At 36.5% G+C, this 21471-nt stretch overlaps 2 protein-coding genes across 3 annotated transcripts in view; one reads left to right on the top strand and one right to left on the bottom strand.

Moving 5' to 3' along the window:
- The window catches only part of rnft2 (ring finger protein, transmembrane 2), a 36052-nt gene extending 22193 nt beyond the window's left edge, over positions 1–13859 (bottom strand). The window contains exons 1-6 of one of the 2 annotated variants that reach the window (XM_004910503.4): positions 13759–13859; positions 10172–10323; positions 7714–8225; positions 4040–4116; positions 2619–2719; positions 360–513 (exon numbers count right to left, since the gene is read on the bottom strand). In XM_004910503.4, the coding sequence (XP_004910560.1) occupies positions 360–513; positions 2619–2719; positions 4040–4116; positions 7714–8225; positions 10172–10245 (918 nt within the window). In that variant the 5' untranslated portion in view covers positions 10246–10323; positions 13759–13859. The remainder of the gene's footprint in view (positions 1–359; positions 514–2618; positions 2720–4039; positions 4117–7713; positions 8226–10171; positions 10324–13758) is intronic. The other variant, XM_002936409.4, reaches the window with a different exon arrangement.
- A 580-nt stretch (positions 13860–14439) lies between these two features.
- Positions 14440–20737, top strand: c12orf49 (chromosome 12 open reading frame 49). The gene is given in 5 exon segments (NM_001016016.3): positions 14440–14597; positions 16065–16218; positions 17676–17827; positions 19279–19392; positions 19490–20737. Coding segments are annotated over 5 exon segments (615 nt in total). The 5' UTR covers positions 14440–14486; the 3' UTR covers positions 19574–20737.
- The last annotated feature ends 734 nt before the right edge of the window (positions 20738–21471 follow it).

The following is a 21471-nucleotide window of genomic DNA, read 5'->3' as shown; positions in this document are numbered from 1 at the left end:
ACGAAAAAGTCGCAAAATGTTCGTTTTCCAATCGGAATTTTTCCAATTCGGATTCGAATTTGTGTCTTAGTAAATCAGCCCCTATGTGTATATACAGGTTTACATATCTATTTAAATAAAATTATTTTGATTTTATAACAGTTCAACCAGTGACCTGAATATGCAATGGAATTGCTTGTATAACTGGCTAGAAAATTAGTAAAATTCAAGGTCAGCTTATTATCAGCCTTTACATCAAAATCTTTGTTCTTGGTATTACAGCATTAAACTTTATGAAGAAAACAAAAGCAAATTAATCTGAAAATAGCAATATGAACACGGATCACAGTTACTATGAGAACTACATGTGCAGAAAGTACCTTTGATTTAACAGCTAGGATGATTCTTGGAAGAGCAAGCACCAGACACTTCACTGACACGGTGATGTATTTCAGAACAAAATCTGAGATGCCCACAATCCACATGAGTTCAAAGAAATCCAAATTGTCCAGGTTAGGTTTCAGAAAGATCAAGCTAAAGAATAAGGAAAAATGGTTTGGTCTTCTAATTATAGTTATACAATAAGATCCTAGAACTGCTAGGTGAATCTTGGCAATAGCGTTGACAATCTATGTTCCTTAGCTGGTACGGTCTATACATTGTAATATTTTACATTGACTGAGCAAGTAAACAGTTATCCTTGATATGATTTTTTTGTATATGAATCTATTTAATGAAGCCATAACTTTGTTCAAAATCAACTGAAAAAAAAGAGTAGTCCACACTAAACAGACTGTTGACTGTTGGCCAATTTCTTAATTTTATATGCCTCAGTGCAAATGTATCGTAACATACCAAACTTCACAAAATGTACTGCATACATTATAATTCTATTGCAGTGATAGCCAAGGCAATGAAAACATGTTGTATAATAACTAAACAGAGAAGGCAATAAATTGGCTACATCTGTTCTGTAGCTGTGGTATTCAACTAACAGGAATATAATCAGCAAGGTGATACTACAGTAATCCATCAAAGTCAGTCTAATAAATTTTGATTGTTCCTCCATGAGGCAGAACAAAACATTCTATATGTTGGTCTGATTTGTACTTGCACTGTTCTCACCCCAAAGTCCAAACAGAAGGATATTTAAAAAATACTGATAGTAAGTGGCGGGAAACCTTCTTAAACTAGAAGGAAAAAACTGACATCCCTGAAATGTGCATATTTGCAAATATTAAAGACTAAATGGGTACAATACATACACAATTTATATATAATGTGTTATGTTATGAACAATAAAGATGTTATACCCACATAAAGACACAAAGGAATGAAAATGAATTTGGGAGAATCGTAAAACTTTAGCATGCCTTATTTTTTCGGATAATTTAGAATTTATAATATGTTCTCCCAAGAATGCAATAATCTTGAGTCAAACATATGCATTTACATTTATTATAAAATGAATATAATAGTGTCCCTTCTTGATTAAAATCTTTACTCATAATGATTAATGCCACCGACCACAACCACTTTAAAAACCTCTTTAAAGGGCCACTATGCATTATTTATTTTCACTTTATAGTTCTCTAATGGCATTATTAAGCGGTAATAGTATATTTTCCTTTGGCTGTTTTTCTCTAGCTTTAAAAAAGTAGATAATGCAACTGGAACTCTCAGTGAAAGGATAAACTCCCTTTTTTCATTGCCCGAACAAAAAAATGCCACAAACTGTGCCAGAATTCACACATCCCTGCACAATTCTCCAGGAAAAAAAAACTGTACTACCAGTAAACAAGAATTATTATTAAAACAAGCCTTTTAATCTTCAAATGCACAAGGTCCTCTTTTGTGATTTGTATGTGGAGGCCAACCATTGCTTGACAAGCATATCCCTACTGACTTTACAACCCACTACTGATTCATTACTGTAAATGTATTTTCCCATTTGTACTGTTTGTCAGTGTTAACTCTAACTTTTGCTAATATACTCTGGGCAAAATATGAAATCACAAAACTAAATGTTGATGACCAATGTTTAAAAAATTTAAAATAAACAAATAAGTGGAAAATACTCACACAATACAGAGGGCTAAATGAAAACCTAAAACATAAAAACAAATGATTACATAAAGAAACAAAATGCAAATGAAAGAAAGAAGTGATCATGGTTTGTGTCTTCTGCAGAAGAGCTCAGGGGAAAGAGCAATAAACACCTCTATAATGTATCTGTCATTGGTTTCAAGCAGTAATCGGGAAGGTGAGTTCAGAGCAGCATTGTAAGCACTTGGGTTAGGTAGTCGGAGGTTACTGAGTATACAGAATGGGATTTTGCTCATTTGGAGGATCTAGCTTTATCATAACAAAATTTATATACAAATATTTGGACAAAACATAGCTATAAACACTAATATAACTGTTTGTTGCAAACAACATTTTAAGCTTATTATAATTATACTATTTTTTCCATTCAGAAAAAATATTATAGGAATACTTTTATGACAAAGCTAGTAAACATGTGCAAAGCTTGATGATACAAATTAACACACATCACCCAATGAATAAAAACAAATGCTGTGTTTGTTGCATTCAGATAAAAGCTTTAAAGTTTTAATGTCACAATATACGCTACTTACCTGTACTGCAGCTGCTGAGATTGAATGCTATATAAAAGGTAAAGTGTATTGGCCATCAGGAACACCACAATCCATATAGCTGCAAACACAGAACGCTTTTCCTAAGCAAACAAGCACAATATAGGTTGTAAGTGCAGAGCAACAATTTATGATTACTCTTGCAACATACACTTTTGAAAGGATAAGATACCTGTAATGTATGAAATTGCATACACCCCCAACCTTAAGTGTGAGCCACATTCAAATAGAAAAAGTGTTGGGGAGCAGCATAAGCATGAAACAAGTTTTGGGGGTGCCAAATAAGAGCTATGATTGGCTATTCGGTAGCCCCTATATAGACTGGCAGCCTACTGAAGGGTCTGTTTAGCATTACTCTGGGTTTCTATGCTACCAAAACATGCCTTCAAGCAAGGAATTCAAAAATAAGTACTTGCTTTGAGGCTACTGGGAGCAACATCCAAGGGCAACTTGTTGGGGACCATTAGCATAGGTCAAGCTTAAATAAATAAGGGACCTCTAGTCTGACAGTTATTTAATCCCTACATGGGCATACAGCCTCTTGGTGTCAAAAGACACATTTCCTTCAGAATGGTGCAGAGGCACTGCTTCTGCTGACAATGACGAAACTACAATAATAAAAATTAGCTGCTTACATTTGCTAGGCATATATATTAAATGCTAAAGATGAGAACATTGCTGAAACAAAGCCAGTACCATCAGGGTTATTGTGGCAGGGCCATATACAGGTTTACAGCTGGAACAGAAAGCAAGGGTAAATGACCTAAACCTACATGTCTGTAAAAAGAAAGTATACTATAACATTTATACAACACTTTGCCACAGTAATCATTTTTATTTATAGCAACAGTTTATAAGTCCTTCGCAAATAAAATCTGAAGTTTGCTTAAAGCCTTCATTCTTTTTCTTATTGCAGTTTTTGAACCATTTGACTATAAGATGACTAGTACAGATACTAACCAAACTGATAATAAGGGGCAGATGAATCATGGCATTTTAAGATTTAACAATTTACTACTCCCAATCCTTGATATAAGGCTGGTGACAAAGTGGGCATTTTGATTGTGGTACTCTCAGCACACAAAATGCTCACTAGCTGCTGCCTATCACTTGCATGCAAAGCATATTTCAGACATTAGCTATGTCAGTATCACTTGTACTCTGCTTTGGGAATTAACAATTTAGTGTGGTGTTAATGCCCAGTGATGCTCAAAGCAGTCTAACATATTCTAATGAACTGATCCTTTGTCAGGTTGCTAAACCCGTTTCTGGAGAGCTGCACAACAATAAAATGACAGAAACCAAAGAGAATTAAAAATAAACACCACATACCACCATACAGATACCACTAAAAATGAATTTCAAGGTAAACTACCCCTTTAAGTGATTAAACTGTTCCTTACCTTTAGAGACACTTGGTGTTTGACAGAGGAATTTGCATAAGCAAAGGTACTGGCCATTCCAATGCAAACAGCTATCCCTAGAGAAGATTATAATCCATATTAGTAGTGGGTCTGTTTTACAAATTGGATTAAAAATGAATATTTATGCTAGGTTCTCAATATTATTTTCATAATTTATACATTGCACCAGCAAGTTACGCAGCCCTTTACAATAATTTTATAACAGAGTGGGGGTTTACAATAAATCAGCAAACAAAATGTAAGTAGTTCACCAGCCCATATTAAATGTCCTTTGGCATGCTATGCTATATCTATAATATATCTAGCTTCTAGAATTCTCCAGGCTCATAATTTTCTCACAATTTTGCTCACAAAACTAGGATCACCTACTATCTCGGCTTAATTAAAGGGATATTGTCACGGGAAACGTGTTTTTTTTCTAAATGGATCAGTTAATAGTGCTGCTTCAGCAAAACCCTGCACTGAAACAATTTTTTGAAAGAGCAAACAGATTTGTTTTGTACATTTAATTTTAAAATTTGACATTGGGCTATCCATTTTGTTAGTTTCCCAGGTACCCTCAGTCATGTGACTGCTCTGATAAACTTCAGTCTCTCTTTACTGCTGAACTGCAAAAGCAAGATAACAGCTCCCTGACACTTAAAACTGCTCCCATGTCCCACCTAATGGTACATATGATAACAGCGCTCACTGCTGTTGGGTCCTGCTCACCCAATTCATGACTCTTTCAGTCACACTGGGTAGGAGAAACAATAGCTTATCTCAAAAGTAATTCTATTAGGTAGTGCTGGCTCTTTCAGAAAGCTTAGGATCAGGCAAAATGCACTGAGATGGCTGCCTACACATCAATATTACAGCTTAAAAAATGCATTTGTTGGTTCAAGAATAAAATATTAAATGGTAGAGTGAATTATTTGCTATGTAAACAGTGTAATTTAGAAATAAAAAGTACATCATAAAAATCATGACAGAATTCCTTTAAAATGGGAATTCTCCCAGACTGGTCTGCTTATTTTAAAAAGGCATATGGCAGCTAAGCCCTTATGGAGAGCAACCCTATGACACTGGTGCACATAAGCATAAAGTACCCTGTGTTGACCCACATCATTGACTCGGAGAAGAAGGGCCACTTCAAAGCAGCACTGAAGGTATTTTTTGTGGATCTTACTTCAGTGACATAAAGCTGCGGAAATGTTGAACTTTTGTCAAATATTTTCTGCCTAACTCATAAAATATATATCTAAAAGAGATACATGGAGAAAGTGGTGGCTTATAGAAAGTAGATCAAGCACAAAAAATGTTAGGCACCCCCAAGTGACTTTAATCGCTTACCTTTTACCCCGGGCTGGTGCCCCTGTTAGGAGTAAACCGCACCAGCCTGGGGTACCTGCAGCGAGTGTCTCCTCTTCCTGTTTCCTTCTTCGCGCGCTTGCACATGCGCAGTAGGGTGAAAAGCCGAACTTTAACAAAATAGTCAGCTTTTCACTCTACTGCGCATGCACTGGCTCAGGGAATTTGACAACTTAAGGAAGCACTCGCTGCAGGTACCCCGGGCTGGTGTGGTTTTCTTGCCCCCCCCAAGGTAATTTACCCTGCCCCTGCTGCATCCTCACCCCTGGCTACTACCTGTCTGCAGACGGGGGAGCAGGGAGCTGGGGGAAGCAGCGGGGAGCAGGGAGCCGGAGGAAGCAGCAGGGAGCAGGGACCCGGAGGAAGCAGCAGGGAGCAGGGAGCCGGAGGAAGCAGCGGGGAGTGGGTGAACAGGGAGCCAGAGGACACAGCGGGGAACAGGGAACCTGAGGACGCAGTGAGCTGAAGGATGAAAGGATTAAAGGAGACATATTGTTTGAAAAACAATATTGTGCCAATGAATTGGAATTGTACTTATCTAAATATAGAAGGAATGTGCTTTTAAAAGTAGTTTTGGGCTGATTTATTAAAAATTTCTCCAAAAACCAACTAGTCCCACCCATCTATGCCGCTTCCTGCTGCCTCCTCTTTCAGGCTGTGTGGGAAGGGGGGGGGGGGGGGGAGTCTGCCACACTCAGCACACTGCACTGCCATTTTTACATATAGCATTAATTTTAGGCCAAGAGTAAACCAGCACCATATATTATTCATAATTGCCTACAAGATTATAGTTTTTTCATTTATATGTCTCCTTTAATACACAGTTCTCTATAAAGTATTCCCAAATGCAGTTTACATATCCAGCCATTCTTTTCTGGGTTATTGGGTTAAAGAATACCTTAGTCCTGTACCAGGAATATTATGGCCAGAAAGCCTTTCTTACAGTGAGGTAAATAAACTCTATGGCATTCAGTATGTAGGAACAGTGACTTGTAATGCTGAAGGGCACAGCAAATTATTGAATATGATCCACCAAGTGATCATATGGTTTGTTGCTGAGCCTGCTATATTCCTTGGACTCGTAATAAACTCTTTGAAACTGTTATTGGCAAAATAATAGTAGCCCATCAATAACTAATTAAAAGGGAAAATATATAAGTGTACAATGAGTTACTTTTCCAATCTTTTCTTAAAGCGGACCTGTCACCCTAAGAAATAAGTCCAAATTATTTTCTATATTGTTAGTTGAGCAAAATAAACTTTACTTACGCTATATAAATAATATAAATCTTGTTTCCTTCCGTCTTGGAATTACTCAATCAAAGCAAGCAGGAAGGCACCATTTTGTGGACACTGTTATTAAGGCAAGCTTTGTATCAAGCCAAAATCTTGTTTATGTGATAGAATGGGGGACCTGATGCCCAGGCCCATGCACTGGCTACACAGTTAGATAAGGAGGAGGGAGGGGAGAAGTGAGATGTGCAGTGACATCTAGGAAGTGCTGAATGGAAAGCTAAAGTTACTGTCTGCCCCGCCTCTATGCCTAAGGCATAGAGGTGGGGCAAGCAATATATGATTGACAGCTGTGATTTTTAAATGCCTTTATAATGGGTTTGGATGTGTTAATATAAAAATGAATTTGGGTTTCATGTTTAATTTGAACAGGACTTTTATTATACAGATTTTCATGTCTGGGTGACAGGTCCACTTTAAATGAACAAAAAGAGCACTGAATAATTTATCATCAGTTCAAATATAAAAACATATATGAAAACATTTTTTGAAAGAGTTAAATGTGTAAAAGTATATTTTACACAATCCCCTCTGGGATTAAGATACTTCTGAAACCATTAGTACTTGTGCACAACAAATACAAAACTAAGGTACAGAAAAGTGGAAATCTGATATACAAAATCAATATAAAATCAATAACAGTTGCACATATAGCACTCAGTCTGTGTAATGTATACCCACACAATAATTTGTTTGTTTTTATGAAATAATCTCAGAAGTGTGTGTCTGGAGATATTGTTACACTTGATAAATGAATGTTCTGTTTCCATATTACTCACACTAAAGGGGGAAAAGGACTGGAAAAGAAATCCTACTATTAAACAAAAAATATAATACATATATCCACAGTTTCTTTTTAATTTGCCCTTTGTATTGTTGTAATGACTTTCAGATAGGAGTATAGAATGTTGGAGTTTAAAAGAGTACCCAGAGAATGAAACCAAGGTTTTTGCAGTTCCACAGATATTAATTGCAGATTAGCCTGTCATATATCAGTTGGTCACACTTACCAAGTTTATGCTGAAAGCAGACTTTAGCCAGTAAAATCAGTATAAATGGTAGTCCCTTCTGTAGCCAGGATACAATGGCCCTGAGCTCAGAGAGGGCAGGTGCAGGAGTGCCATGCTCATCACTGCTCTCTTCTCTATGCCGCTCTGAAGTAGCTGCATGCAGTAGAGACGACCGGGAATGAGAGTGCTGAAAATGGTGCTGTTGGTGATGTGGTGGTGGCTGTGGCTGCTGTCGGTGGTGAGGGTGATGATGTTGATGATGTGTAAAGGGGCTTGATTCTGAGTGCGTGCTGGTTTCCTCTCTCAGTGCTGGAGGCATTTGTATGAAAACTTCACCCCCTCCAGCTGACGATCCCAGAACTAATCCAGACTGTACTGTAATGGGACCCGGCTGAAGTCCTGCCAAACTGGAAAACAGATTCTGAGTTGAAGGAGGGTCTTGCTTCAGTCCATTGAAAACTCCATCCTCCGTATTAGAATCTGAACTTAAGTTCTGGTTCTGGTTACGGTTCCTTAAAAAAAATGGTTTCAGGGTTTAGATGAAAGGAAGTAAAAGTGTACTCAGCAGATGCGGCACAGTGGAGTATTGGATTTTCAAATGTCGCCAACCCACGAACCGACCAATATCAACAATACATTTATACTGGTTTGGAATGTCGGCCTGCCAAATAAGTATTGAAAAAAATCACCTAAACAATATTATCAGTATGTGTATGGCTAGATTACATTTGTGTGCAGTGCTACTCTCAACTGATTTAAATAAAACTGATACTGATATCAGTCAACTGGACTGATATAAAAAAAAAAGAATAAAAAGGACACTGACTATATCAGCATGAATAAGATATAAATGGCTATTTTATTTTTACGCTTTCTCATGTCAGGGCAGTACTAACATCCTCTTATAACAGGGCTGTTTTGAATAGATTCAGCTGTATGATGATCGATCATTGTAAGTTCAACAAATTGTTGCAATGTTATTGTACAGTAGCTACTACAATGTAATTTTCTTACAAAAAACACACCTCCCAGCTGGCAGAGTTCTAACAGAACTGGAAGAGCTATCAAGCCAAAACATGTGAAATGGATTTAACAAACCAGGGCTGTATTAAGGTGTGGTGGTGCCATAGACACTGGACCTCAGCCTGCCCCCTCCCCTGATAACTTGCTCATGCACACATTCCAGCTGAACTACACATGTGCAATCGCCGAAGAACAAGGTATCCCCCCCTGCTCAGTTCTACTGCCAGATTAAGCAGAAAATATCTCTAGCAGTGGGATGGAGAGATTTTTTTGTTAATGCTATTTTGTATAATGTCAACGCCCTAGGTACAAGTGCTCTGGCCCTGTAACCACCAATATTACACCTTATCAGTGAACGCATTGATAGCAATCAGTTTATCAGTGAAGGGTGCATATTTATTACACAGGAAAATATCACTGTATCTAAAAGATTTTGGTCACTTTAAACATACAGCGCATACACCCCCATTTATATGTTAGGAGATAGGCACACCCCTGGAACACAGCATTCTTTTTATAACAAAGAATAGACCAGAAAAGTGGAGAGGGATAAAGTACATAGGCTGCCAGATGAATTAACAGGGAAATAATTGTTGACCTGTTGTGATATAGGTATTGACTGTGCAATAATGGCTGTGCCCAATGGGCAATTATGGATTTAGTTTGTTTTACATTTTTAAATATAAATAATGTCCCATACATGTCTGATTGCCCAACAGACACTATCTTGGCTAGTATGTAATAAAATGAACCCAGTAGCCCATAGCAACCAATACGATTTTTTTATTTTAAGCGTAAATAAGTATGTAACTGTGACATTTTAACAAATGTTGTAGAAATAATGTACAAATATTTGTATATTTAAGTAAAACAAAACTCAGTCCAGGGGCCCTGTGGGGAACATATATAAGCTATGATTTGTGATAATCATAACAAAAAACCCAGTCACGAATACTTTACAGAGTTTTGAAGATTTATCAAAACAAATTTTATAAAAATTCCAACGAAAAAATTCAGCAGCTTCGACATTCATGCTATTTTAAAAAACATTTTTTAGTCGATTTACTAAAAATGTGTGTGTGATTTTCGAAGCGATCAAGTTTTTTTCTGCAAGCAAATGTGATCAACTTGGATATATGAATTCTAACTCCTTGCAGACAGCGCCCTGGGTCAGATCAAAGTTCAAAGATTGCAATATTAGTCACTGCATGTACCAACGAAACACAAACTTATATAATATTTCACTAGAAGTAAAATGGGGAATCCATTTTGCATTAGCTCATTCTGACAGAATTTTCAACTTGGTGACAACAAGTTGTGTGAATACATTAATGGATTACACAAAATATTAAAATTTTTTGCTATAATTACACTTCCATATATTGAATATACCCAATTATGACAATTCCTTTACATAATGTGTATTGATTCTCACCTTTCTGGGGGAGGGTTGTCCGTGAGGCTGCTGTGTCGTCTCTGCATTGTCTTCAGAACCTTAAAACAATACATTTACAATGTACTATCTAAGGAGAAAGGCAGAAGGCACTGAGCTTTGACTGACATGAGCAGTCCTCCCAAAATGAATTTCTATAAAGGATACATTGAGTAAGGATTAGTGCAGTATTAAATAAATATGACAATATGATATCAATACAACATATATAAATATTTATTAAAAAAAAATATATATATATATTTTTGTGTGTGTGTGTGTGTGTGCGCATGTGTGTATACATGATAGAATATAATATCACATATAGCAGGAATATTTGACCTGGGTGCAATAACAAAAAGCAATATACAGAAGTCCACACTCTCAAAATGTGTTTTCATTTCAGGAAACTGACGCATTGAAATAAATATGAAGGTGAACATAAAGAGAAACAATAACTGAAATGTAGCAAACAGAACACTGGAACAAAGTTACCGCTGGATATACTCTTCTAACATCAGGGCAGGACAGATATATATATATATATATATATATATATATATATATATATATATAGCAGGTGTTGCTTAGAGACTTTTAAAAATAATTTAGATTTAGCTTATTTTTTTTAAAAAAAACATGTGTATACAATATATTAAAGGAGAAGGAAAGGCTAATAAAGAGTTAATCTAAAGCTGCAGGCATACCTTCAGTTCTCTTAATAGTGCCCTTAAGTCTCCCCATATTTCTCCCGTTCAGATGATCAGAAGCATCATAGGAAAAAAAAAAAAACGCTGAGCTCTGTAAAGAAAGTTCCTATAATGCCTCACTCCTGCACTGAGACCAAGACCCGTGTACATGCTCAGTTTGTAAGACTATGAGGAAGCTTCCTGCTGATTGGCTTAGATCCACATTCCTAAGGGGGGGGAGTGAGTTCTTAGCATTCTTGAGGGAGAGAGGAGAGAGCTGTATGTCTCTGGCACAGGAAAACAGAGACAACAAATCTTTGGACAGAGGACTCAGTGCAGTGTTTCAGTGAATGCTTATGGCTGTATTTACATAGACCTTTCTGATAAAGCTTACTTAGTTTTACCTTTCCTTCTCCTTTAATAACCATATCTGGCTGCCACATATGTTGAACGTTTAAACAAGTTGTTAGAATCGACATAGTAGAGATCTCATATTAGCTAGAAAGGACCATATGCAAGACTATTGTCTTGTAGTACAAGAATATCTTCTGTATCTGATTCAAAATTATGCAAACCGCCAGAAAAGGTTGCTTAAATAGGTGCACAATTGTCAGATGTAGGGAACAATATGGAACCATAATTGACAGGCATAGTAGGCGTGCAGGCTGGCCTAAAAGCACAGTGCAGTATCACTCGCTTCCCTAACTTTCAACTAAAGGCTGTGGGTAAGATCTGTACTCACATCTTACATAGCAAGTTTGAGCGTATATAGGTGTAGAGAAAATTTTTTCCAAAAACTCTAGACTAAAGTAAGGTTTTAGAAAGCAGGGTGCTCACAAGTATGGTGAAAAAATGTTTTTTTGTTTATTTGTTACTCCAAAAAGGTAGCAAATATGACACATATATGTGAAGCTACGGTATAAAAATAGTCACACTTTCCCTTGTACTTTGTCCTAGTCCTAGATTAGAAAAAATTCTAAGTTACAAAAAGATGGAGAGCTGGTCCTTCTGAACAGGTTTTTAAAGTATTTTTATGCCAATTTTTTCAGAATGCACCACTACCAAGGACTGTTTAGCAGCAGCCAAATTTGGATTACTTATTGAAGTGGTAACATGAAACATTGTGAGTTTAATTATATATGCTATAATTGTATACCATAATTTACACACAGGACATTCTCTGCATAACTGAAATTTAGCTAGTCACTGGAAACTGCCATATGCTTATCTCAATAGTGTCATTTTCTATTGATAATGTACACTCAATAACCAAAAGGCCAATACAGAGACAAGTATTTTATGGCAGATAATCTCACAGTATAACCAGCAGATTTGCCACTTGATTAATTAATGCTTAATAGGAAAGAAAGTTAGACAATTTAAATTGTTGGTATTCTTATTATAAAAGGTGGCAACTCCTACTAAGGAACAGAGGTTTTATGAGGTTTATAGTTCATTGACATATGTGGAGATAAGAAAGAATTATTTTTTATCCTTATTTATAAGCAGAAAGGGAAATACACACAAAGGACTGTAAATATAATACAACAAAGTTAATATTTCTCATGAAGCGAAATAAATAAGAACATGGTACATTTAGTAAGTTCCTCTGTGTATGTGAGATGCTTAAATAATGCATGCTTTAGAAATCATTAAAAGGTCATTTAAAGAAACAGTAACATCAAAAAATTAAAGTGTTTTAAAGTAATTAAAATATAATGTGCTGTTGCTCTGCAAAAAACTGGTGTTTTTGCTACAGAAAAGCTACTATATTAATAAGCTGCTGTGTAGCCATGGGGGCAGCCATTCAAGCTGGAAAAAAGGAGAAAAGGCACAGGTTACATAGCAGATAACTAGTAGATAAGCCCCATATAATGGGGGTTTGCCGGTTATCTGCTAAGTAACCTGTGCCTTTTCTCCTTTGAATGGCTGCCCCCATGGCTACACAGCAGCTTACTTATATAAACTATAGTAGTCTTTCTGAGGCAAACACACCAGTTGTAGCAATGCAGGGCAACAGTACATTATATTAGATTGTGTATATATATATATATATATATATATATAGATTGTAAGCTCTACGGGGCAGGGACCTCCTTCATCTTGTGTTTCTGACTCTTATTGCAACTGCACCTTGTATTTATTGCTGTACTTTGTATTTATCCATTATCTTTAACCCCGTCTGTATTAATGAATTCTACTGTACAGCGCTGCGTACATAAGTAGCGCTTTATAAATAAAGATATACAAAGATATACATATTGTATCTACTTTTATACACTTTCATTTTTTGGTTTTACTGTTCCTTTAAGCCTGGGCACTAGGTTTTTTTTATACAAGTCGTCCACCCAAATATGTCTAAGTAAGAAAATGTAATTCTAAGTGATGTTATTACATGCAAAATGTAATTGTTATTGAAAGCAAAATCTGGCTGTTTATATTCTCTGCACTTCTGGTTCTGACTCCTGCCCCAGTGAAGCAGAACCTTGATATTAACAGACATGGAGAAGAACTGACGTCTGTTACATTGTTTCAAGAGTCAGAACCAGAAGGGCAGAGAATACAAACAGACAGACACTGCTTTGAATAACATTTACAGTTTACATATAACAACATTATAACCATGTGTAATGAATGTATATTGGAAAGTAACAAATCTACAATGGACTTATTCGCAGTCAGGCCCGCACCCAATTCATTTTCAATAAGTTTCCTATGATTTCCATAGCTGAGATAACACCCATGCTAACCTGTGAGCTGCACCACTCATGGCTTTGCACACAGGGGCATTTTGCCATTCCAGGTTCATGTATGACTATAAACACATATTTAGCATAAGAATAAGGCCGCACTTCTATCACAACAAAAACATTAGCCATTCCCTTCTCCAGTACACAATACCTTCTGACCTCCACCTTATTCCATATCCACCGGTGCAAGCGCAATACACACTATTGCTTAGCCAACCAGGAAAGCGCGACAGATGGTTGGCTGAGCGAGGTCACGTGGGATGGCAAAGACGCCGAAGGGATCCGAAAGCAACACTGTCGCCATAGCAACGGCCGGCAGGAGCCGGAAGCAAAACAGTATTAGTTCCGGGTTATAGTGGACTCTATTTCAGATGGAAAGTGGAAGCCGAAGATTACTTCGCAATTGTTTTTAATAAATTCATTGTTAGGGGGGATGGTTTATATGTTATATACCACATGCAAAAAACGGTGTCCCGCTTAGGGTCCGTTCGGAAATGTCGTTTATCTTGCGATGGAAGGGTTTCCTTGGGCACGGTTCCGTTAATAGGCGATATATACAGTAAAGTCTTCATGTGGAACGTATCTGCGTAAGAAGTTGATGTGTCTTGTAAAGTGTAAAGGGCAGGGGAAAGGATCCGGAATTGTGTCGCCCAGCACGTAAATGAAAACATTGCAACACGTGTCACAGAAAGCTTCTTACAAACTGTGTCATGTCAAATACGATTCCCCTATCCGCTACACCCTTACTGCGCTGCTTGGAGGTGGGGCACCGAGGGTTTGTGTTATGTAGAACATCGGGAATAACATTCAGGTTTGTGCTGAAGTGGAAGCCCACATCTTCTTTCTAATGCAGTGACTAGAGAAGCGTCATATTTTAGAATGGTTCTGTTCGTATCTATGCTTTGGAGAAAGATCCTGAGAAAGAGATGGGTTCTTGGCGTGGTTTTCGGCCTCTCCCTCATTTATTTTCTCACCAGCACCTTCAAGCAGGTGAGTAGCAGTGACCCTACCGCCAAATAACATTTCCTTAAAGGAACAGTAACACCAAAAAATAAAAGTGTATAAAAATAACTAAAATATAATGTGCTGCTGCCCTGCACTGGTAAAAGTTGTGTGTTTACTTCAGAAAGTCTACTATAGTTTATATAAATAAGCTGCTGTGTACCCATGGGGGCAGCCATTCAAAGGAGAAAAGGCACAGGCACATAGCAGATAACAGATAAAACACTATTGTATTCTACAGAACTTATCTGTTATCTGCTATGTAACCTGTGCCTTTTTTCCAGCTTGAATGGCTGCCCCCGTGGCTACACAGCAGCTTATTATATAAATTATAGTAGTGTTACTGTAGCAAACACACCAGTTTTACCAGTGCAGGGCAACAGTGCATTATATTTTTATTACTTTAAAGCTCTTTCATTTTTTAGTGTTACTGTTCCTTTAACTTCAATAACAAAACCACATTCACATGTGATGTACATTTTGTCACCAGATGTTTCATGGGCAGTTATCTCAGCAATTCTCATTGTCCTCTAATTATGACAGTTCTCAATGTCTATAAGCTGTACTTGGTATATTTGCTATCTTTTATTCCTGCTGATATGCACTTACATATATGTCTTGTCTTGTGTGTGTATGTATCAGTCACTGGTGTCAGAAACTTACAAATATAACATCTCTAATCTCCCTAAAAAAACAAACATGCCAGTACCCTACAATATTAAAATTGGAAACAAGCATAAGCAGCAGTTGTCTTTTTCATGCAGTGACAGAACTACTACAATCTAAAAGAATCACAGAAACGATCACAAAAATGATCATAAACCTATATAATGTTTTGAAGGAATGCTGTCATGGGAAAGCATGTATTTGTTTCAAAATATATCATGTTAATAGAGCTTCTCCAACAGAATCCTGCATTGGAACAGATTTTTTTTATATTTAACTTTGATTTAATTTGATTTTAATTTCACATGGGGCTAACCAAATACTTAATTTCTCAGGGTGCCACAGCCTTGTAACCTGTGCTCTGATAAACTTCAGTCACACTTTACTGCTGAGCTGCAAGTTGGAGTGATATCACCCCCCTCCCAGCAGCCAATCAGCAGAACAATGGGAAGGTAACAAGATAGCAGCTCCCAGTAGATATCAGAATAGCACCCAATAGTAAGAAATCCAAGTCCGGCTTGAGACTCCTCCAGTTTCATGGGAGTAGGAGAAACAATAGGTTACCTGAAAGCAGTTCTAATATGTAGCGCTGGCTCTTTCTGAAAGCTCAGATTTAGGCACAAAGCACTGAGATGGCGCCTACACACCAATATTGCAACTAAAACAAATACATTTGTTGGTTTAAGAACAAAATTGTAAATGGTAAATTATTTCCCATGTAAACAGTGCAATTTAGAAATAAAATGTACACCATAATAACCTATACTATTTATTTTCCTTCTGATTTAGGAAGAAAGAACTGTGAGAGACAGAACACTTCTTCAAACAGATCAAGATCAGAACATCCAGTGGAAAGTTCAATTCAATTTAGGAAACAGCAGCCGCATAAGTAACCAGTGCCGAAACTCTGTGCAAGGCAAATTGCTCATTACAGATGATATGGGTAATAAAATATGGCATGAGGTTCACATGGGTAAAGTTGATTATACAAGAGTCGATTTTGTACTTTTTTATGGAGCAGTCCAGTGTTGCAGGTTTCATAATATTCTCTTTTGAGCAAACATTTTAACGATTTTGCATTAGGAAACCTATTTTCAATAAAAATAAATGGCCTGTGTGTTTGCAGTTTTTAAACCCACAGCAATTAAAAGTTATCCTGACACATAATAATATATTAATATATTATTATTAATAATAATAATTATTAATAATAATATATTGAAACCTGTGAGTAAATCTATTTAATTTAACAATAAATACAAGACACCTGAGTATCCAAAAACAGCAGATGGATCTTTCATAATGACTTATCCACTTACTGCTTCAGCTGGGCTTCTGTTACGAAGTTAACACTAAAGGGGGGATTTCTTTACATTCTGATTTTCATGGTTTTGTATTTTTTTAACCATGACTAAACTTATTTTCATAAATGTCAGTCATTTATCAAAAAGTTGCGGGAAAACCACAAACACCGTGACTTTTTCGATATGAAACATGCAACTTTTTCATATTGTTTCACAAAAGCCAGATAAAAAAAACCCAAAAAACTCTAAAGCAACAAAGCAAAGAAATATTTCAGTTGTGAAAGGAACATCTGCCAATGACTTCAACATGATCTCGACAGGTTTTAGCAGGTGCATTTTTTCTGCGACAAAAAACCTGAGCCAAAAAATCGAGCAATAGTAAATGCCCTCCTAAAACTAAAGGGGCATTTACTATTGCTTAATTGTTTTTGGGTTTGAGTTTTTTTGTTGTAGAAAACCTGATATTCTCACTGGAACAAAACCACAATTTTTTCATGATTTATTATGCGTCTAAAACCGCCAAAAAAACTCTATATTAAACCTGTTGAGATCATGTAGAAGTCAGTGGCAGATGTCCCTTTTACAATTGGAAGATCTTTTTCGTTTCTTGGTTTTAGAGGTTTTGGGGGTTTTTTATGCTGTCTGGATTTAAAAATATATAGAGCTATATTGTAATCAATCCATTTTGGCTATTGTAAACATTTTATTTATTTTTTGTTTAGATGGTCTGTTTATATAATGTTAGTGGAGAGTGTAGAAGTAGATGTCCCCTAAATTAGGCTTCACTTCCCTATCAGGTAAGCCTAGCTGCTGATTGGTTCCTATCCTACAGTGCAGTGTACTGAGAGCTGCCGGCCTCCCTGCACATCCAGAGAATTCAGCCAGCAGGAAGTGGAACAGATGGGCGGTACTAGTGGGGTTTTGGTGGAATGTCTCAATAAATCAGTCCAAAACACAACTTTTTAAAGCACAATCCTTCTATATTTAGAGGAGTATAATTCACTGGTACATTCTTAATTTTTATATTATATGTCTCCTATAATGTGTTTATATTAAATCCATATATCACAATATTGTCTGTTTTGTGTTTTTGCAGGTTACATTTGTGAACGTAAAGAGCTCTTAGCAAATGGATGCTGTAACATAAATGTGGCCAGTACTAAACTGTACAGCTGTGAAACTTGCCTGTCCAATGGGTGCTGCAGTGTATATGAGTATTGTGTATCCTGCTGCTTGCAGCCTAATAAGGTGTGTAGCTGCTTCATTGCATAAATAATATTTGCAGTCAGTCTTATCTTCTGTTAAGAAACGGAATAGTGCCACATAAAAATAAACTTTTCATTTGTCGTAAATATTCAGAATCACATGTATGAACTAATAATATTCTCCAAATGGATAAAGTTGATTTATAATGTTTACAAAGCAGAGGCTTTTTACGTACTCTTCATGAAATAAGTCAGGGCAACAAACCTTTTTTGGAAGGAAGTTAATCACCTCCTTTGTGTGTATAGCCACTTGTCTTTTTCTTAGGGCTGTGGTAGACGGGGTGATTCTCCGAAATCGCAGAAGTTGCCTTGAGAGGAAACTTCCGGAATTTTGGGAAATCGTGGCGCCGCATATGCCATCCCACTGGCGATTTACATTCAAGCCGGTGGGATGGCATATAGGGGAGATTAGTCGCGGGCAACTAATCCCCCAGTCTACCACGGCCCTAAAAGCAAAATAGGTTTCTCGTATTACAGCTTTCAGCACACAAGATATTACATTTTTGAGCTTTATGGACAATGAAGCCCTGCCTGTGAATACTCTTAAGATATGAACTTGGTTCACTTGGCACTGTCATGTTTAACCTATAAGGGTCAAATTTTGCAACCTTTTGCAAGCCAACCTTAATATTATTCACATAGAAGTGATTGTAGCTGCATGGGAACTTATTGATGCTGAATGGCCATGTCTTGATTAGTACCAAGGTCTTCTTTTATAAACATTAAGTGAAATAATGTGTTTGAAATGCCGACACATATAGGAGCTTATTTATTAAAGGTCAGTCATGATTAATGCATGTTATCAGGTGAATTGATAATCTACATTTTAAAGCAATGTCTTTCATTAATTCAATCCAAAGTTATTTTTAATAGGTATTATATTCATTAAAATAATATTATATGAGATATTAGTACCTAAGCCAAGTTAAAACTAGTGAAATATAGTTTAAATGCCTGATTTAACATATACTTAAAGCATCCAAAAAAAGTCTGTTAAAAACCTGTTATATAAGCTTCCATTAAAGGTGGCCATACACATTGTGATATCGGGGTAATTCGATTGTTTGACCCCATGTGTGTCAATTGGGGAAAAAATTGCCATTAAGATAATAGGAGCGCATCCACTGACAGGCTACTAATCACTATTATTATGCAAATGAAAGAAATAAGCTTTAGTGTGAACTGCAAATTCTTTTACTATTCTTCACATTTCACTACTCAGTTTAGTTAGTGATCATTTGTGTTTAACATACTGAGTATAATGAATCAAGTGATGCCTAAAGACAAATCAGCACTTAAGTTAATGTGTAGTGCATAATGCTATAGTGCATAATGCTATTTTGTTTCTTGCCTAGTAAGTCGTCAATTGCTACCCTTTAACTCACATTTTTTTTCTTGTTTCTTTTTTTCTGTTTCCTCTCTGTATCTTTATAGCAACTTCTACTGGAACGTTTTCTGAACAGAGCAGCAGTGGCTTTCCAAAATTTGTTTCAAGCAGTTGAAGATCATTTTGAGTTGTGTTTGGCCAAGTGCAGGACTTCCTCACAGGTGTGTTTTTTTGTCATAGTTTGCCTTTATACTACTGAATCAGCTGTATAAATCTCCTAAATAATGAAATCTGTTTTTTTTTCCTACTAATGCTCAGAGTGTTCAGCATGAGAATACCTACCGCAATCCCATTGCCAAGTACTGTTATGGGGAAAGTCCTCCTGAGCTTCTTCCCATCTGATTACAACACTTCTGTCATCTGCAGTGCAAACTGTGATTTCAAAAAGGAAAGAATTTGCTGACTATACCCACCTTCCATCTCCATTTGACATCAAAATCCAAAAGGTGTATATACTTGAAAACTTTGGCTGCGAGAGAAAGCTTGACATTACCTGTAGGAACATAACAGTGGTGTGACTAATTTGATGCAGAGCTGCATAAGCCCAAAGGCAAGAGGGAGTCAGTGGTGCTCCTTCAGTACGTAAGGCTTTTCTTGACAACAAAAGAGAGCGAACTATATTTTATTTTAATGCTGAGGGTCATGACCAGTTTTCAAATACTAGAAGGATACAATGATAACACTAAATATTCCTTAAATATTGAAACAAATGCTGTAATTAAAAAAAACTGATGTTTACATTTAAAATAAGATGTATGCAGGCCTTGCAAAATATAAAGTTCCATTACAAAATTAAAATTTGCAGGAGGGAATTATACTAATCTCTCAAGTTACATTTTGGGAGTTAATCTAATTTATCATGTGCATTGTAATAACACACATTGTTTGGAGATTAATGGTTGGATGCTCAGATCAGATCACTATACAAAGGGTCATACAACGGGCAACAATAGTAGTACACCACCTACACCAACAGATGTCCTCAGCAATCTGTATTTCCACATTGTCTGGCTCATGCAATCCTCTGTTATAAGATGTTTGGTCTTAAAATTGCTCCATATATAGGGTTGCAAGTAAAATTTAGAGAATGTATTCTTTTATTGGGAAAAGCACATTTATGGTTTCTCCTCACAAAATGAGACAAAAAATAAGCTTTCGAGTCAGCATGTTTCACATAAATGAAGGTTTACTTGCTGGCATATAGTACATAGCACAAAAACTGGGTATTGTTTGGCACAGTGACAGCTATTTACAGCCTTTGCACATACCTAGAGAATGCAGGGGATATGTAAGGATAATGTGTAAGCCCCTCCTGCAGTTTTAATATATTCCAGCCAAATGTTCATTATATTTTTTATTTAGTCATAATGAAATAATTTGCTTGTTTGTACATTTTATTTAGAATATGTGTCTTGCTTTCCCCTTCCACAGCCAGAAACCTATTTATTAAGAGTAATAGGATTGTATATTTTTAACAATTTGATTAAAACTGTGAGTGAAGCAGTGTCTGAATAGAGTGATAAAGGATTAGTGACATGTTTGTTTCTCTATCATTAAAAAGGGCATTAAACTGCAGTGGGTCTCGTTCAGCTAAGCTTCTCATATCAATGCAATTTCATACAGTACATATGGAACTAAGTGCAATTTTTTATAGTATGTTTATTAATTTGATTCTATTTATTGTATTTTATGCCCCAAAAAACAACACCTCTCTTAAATCTAAGCAAATATTGGCATTATACTTGTTTCTTTCTTTTTATTAAACTGACAAGAGAACCTGCAATACCATATTTTGAACATTTGTTTAAAAAGACAACACAACTACTCCACTCTACTATGTTTCCCCATCTGACAGATAACCCTTTTGCTGTAGTGATTCACTTTTATTTTTTTTTGCACAATAGTGCCTTCTTTAGTTTTCAGTTAATAAAGAACTTCTCCACAACTCTATTAGCCACCATATTTTCTTTTTTGATGTCACCAAGATGGGAGTATGCATTGTTTGCATGAATGTGCTGCTATAATCCTACATAAGCCTAATATATAAACTGTAATTGTTTCAGACCTTGTAGTATAGTGGTGGTGACCCAAACTGCAGGGAGGCAGGAAAGAGCAATCATGTATATGTACTAAACAAAACCCGCGTCACTTTGGCAACCTGACGCTGTGTTTCCTATTGGTTAAAGTACTATGGAAAGCAGGCATGGGGGGAAATTATTAGCAACATGTGCAATCACGGA

Source organism: Xenopus tropicalis, chromosome 1, assembly GCF_000004195.4.
Source record: "Xenopus tropicalis strain Nigerian chromosome 1, UCB_Xtro_10.0, whole genome shotgun sequence".
In the NCBI taxonomy this organism is placed as follows: domain Eukaryota; kingdom Metazoa; phylum Chordata; class Amphibia; order Anura; family Pipidae; genus Xenopus; species Xenopus tropicalis.
This window is presented reverse-complemented; position numbering and strand designations above follow the sequence as displayed.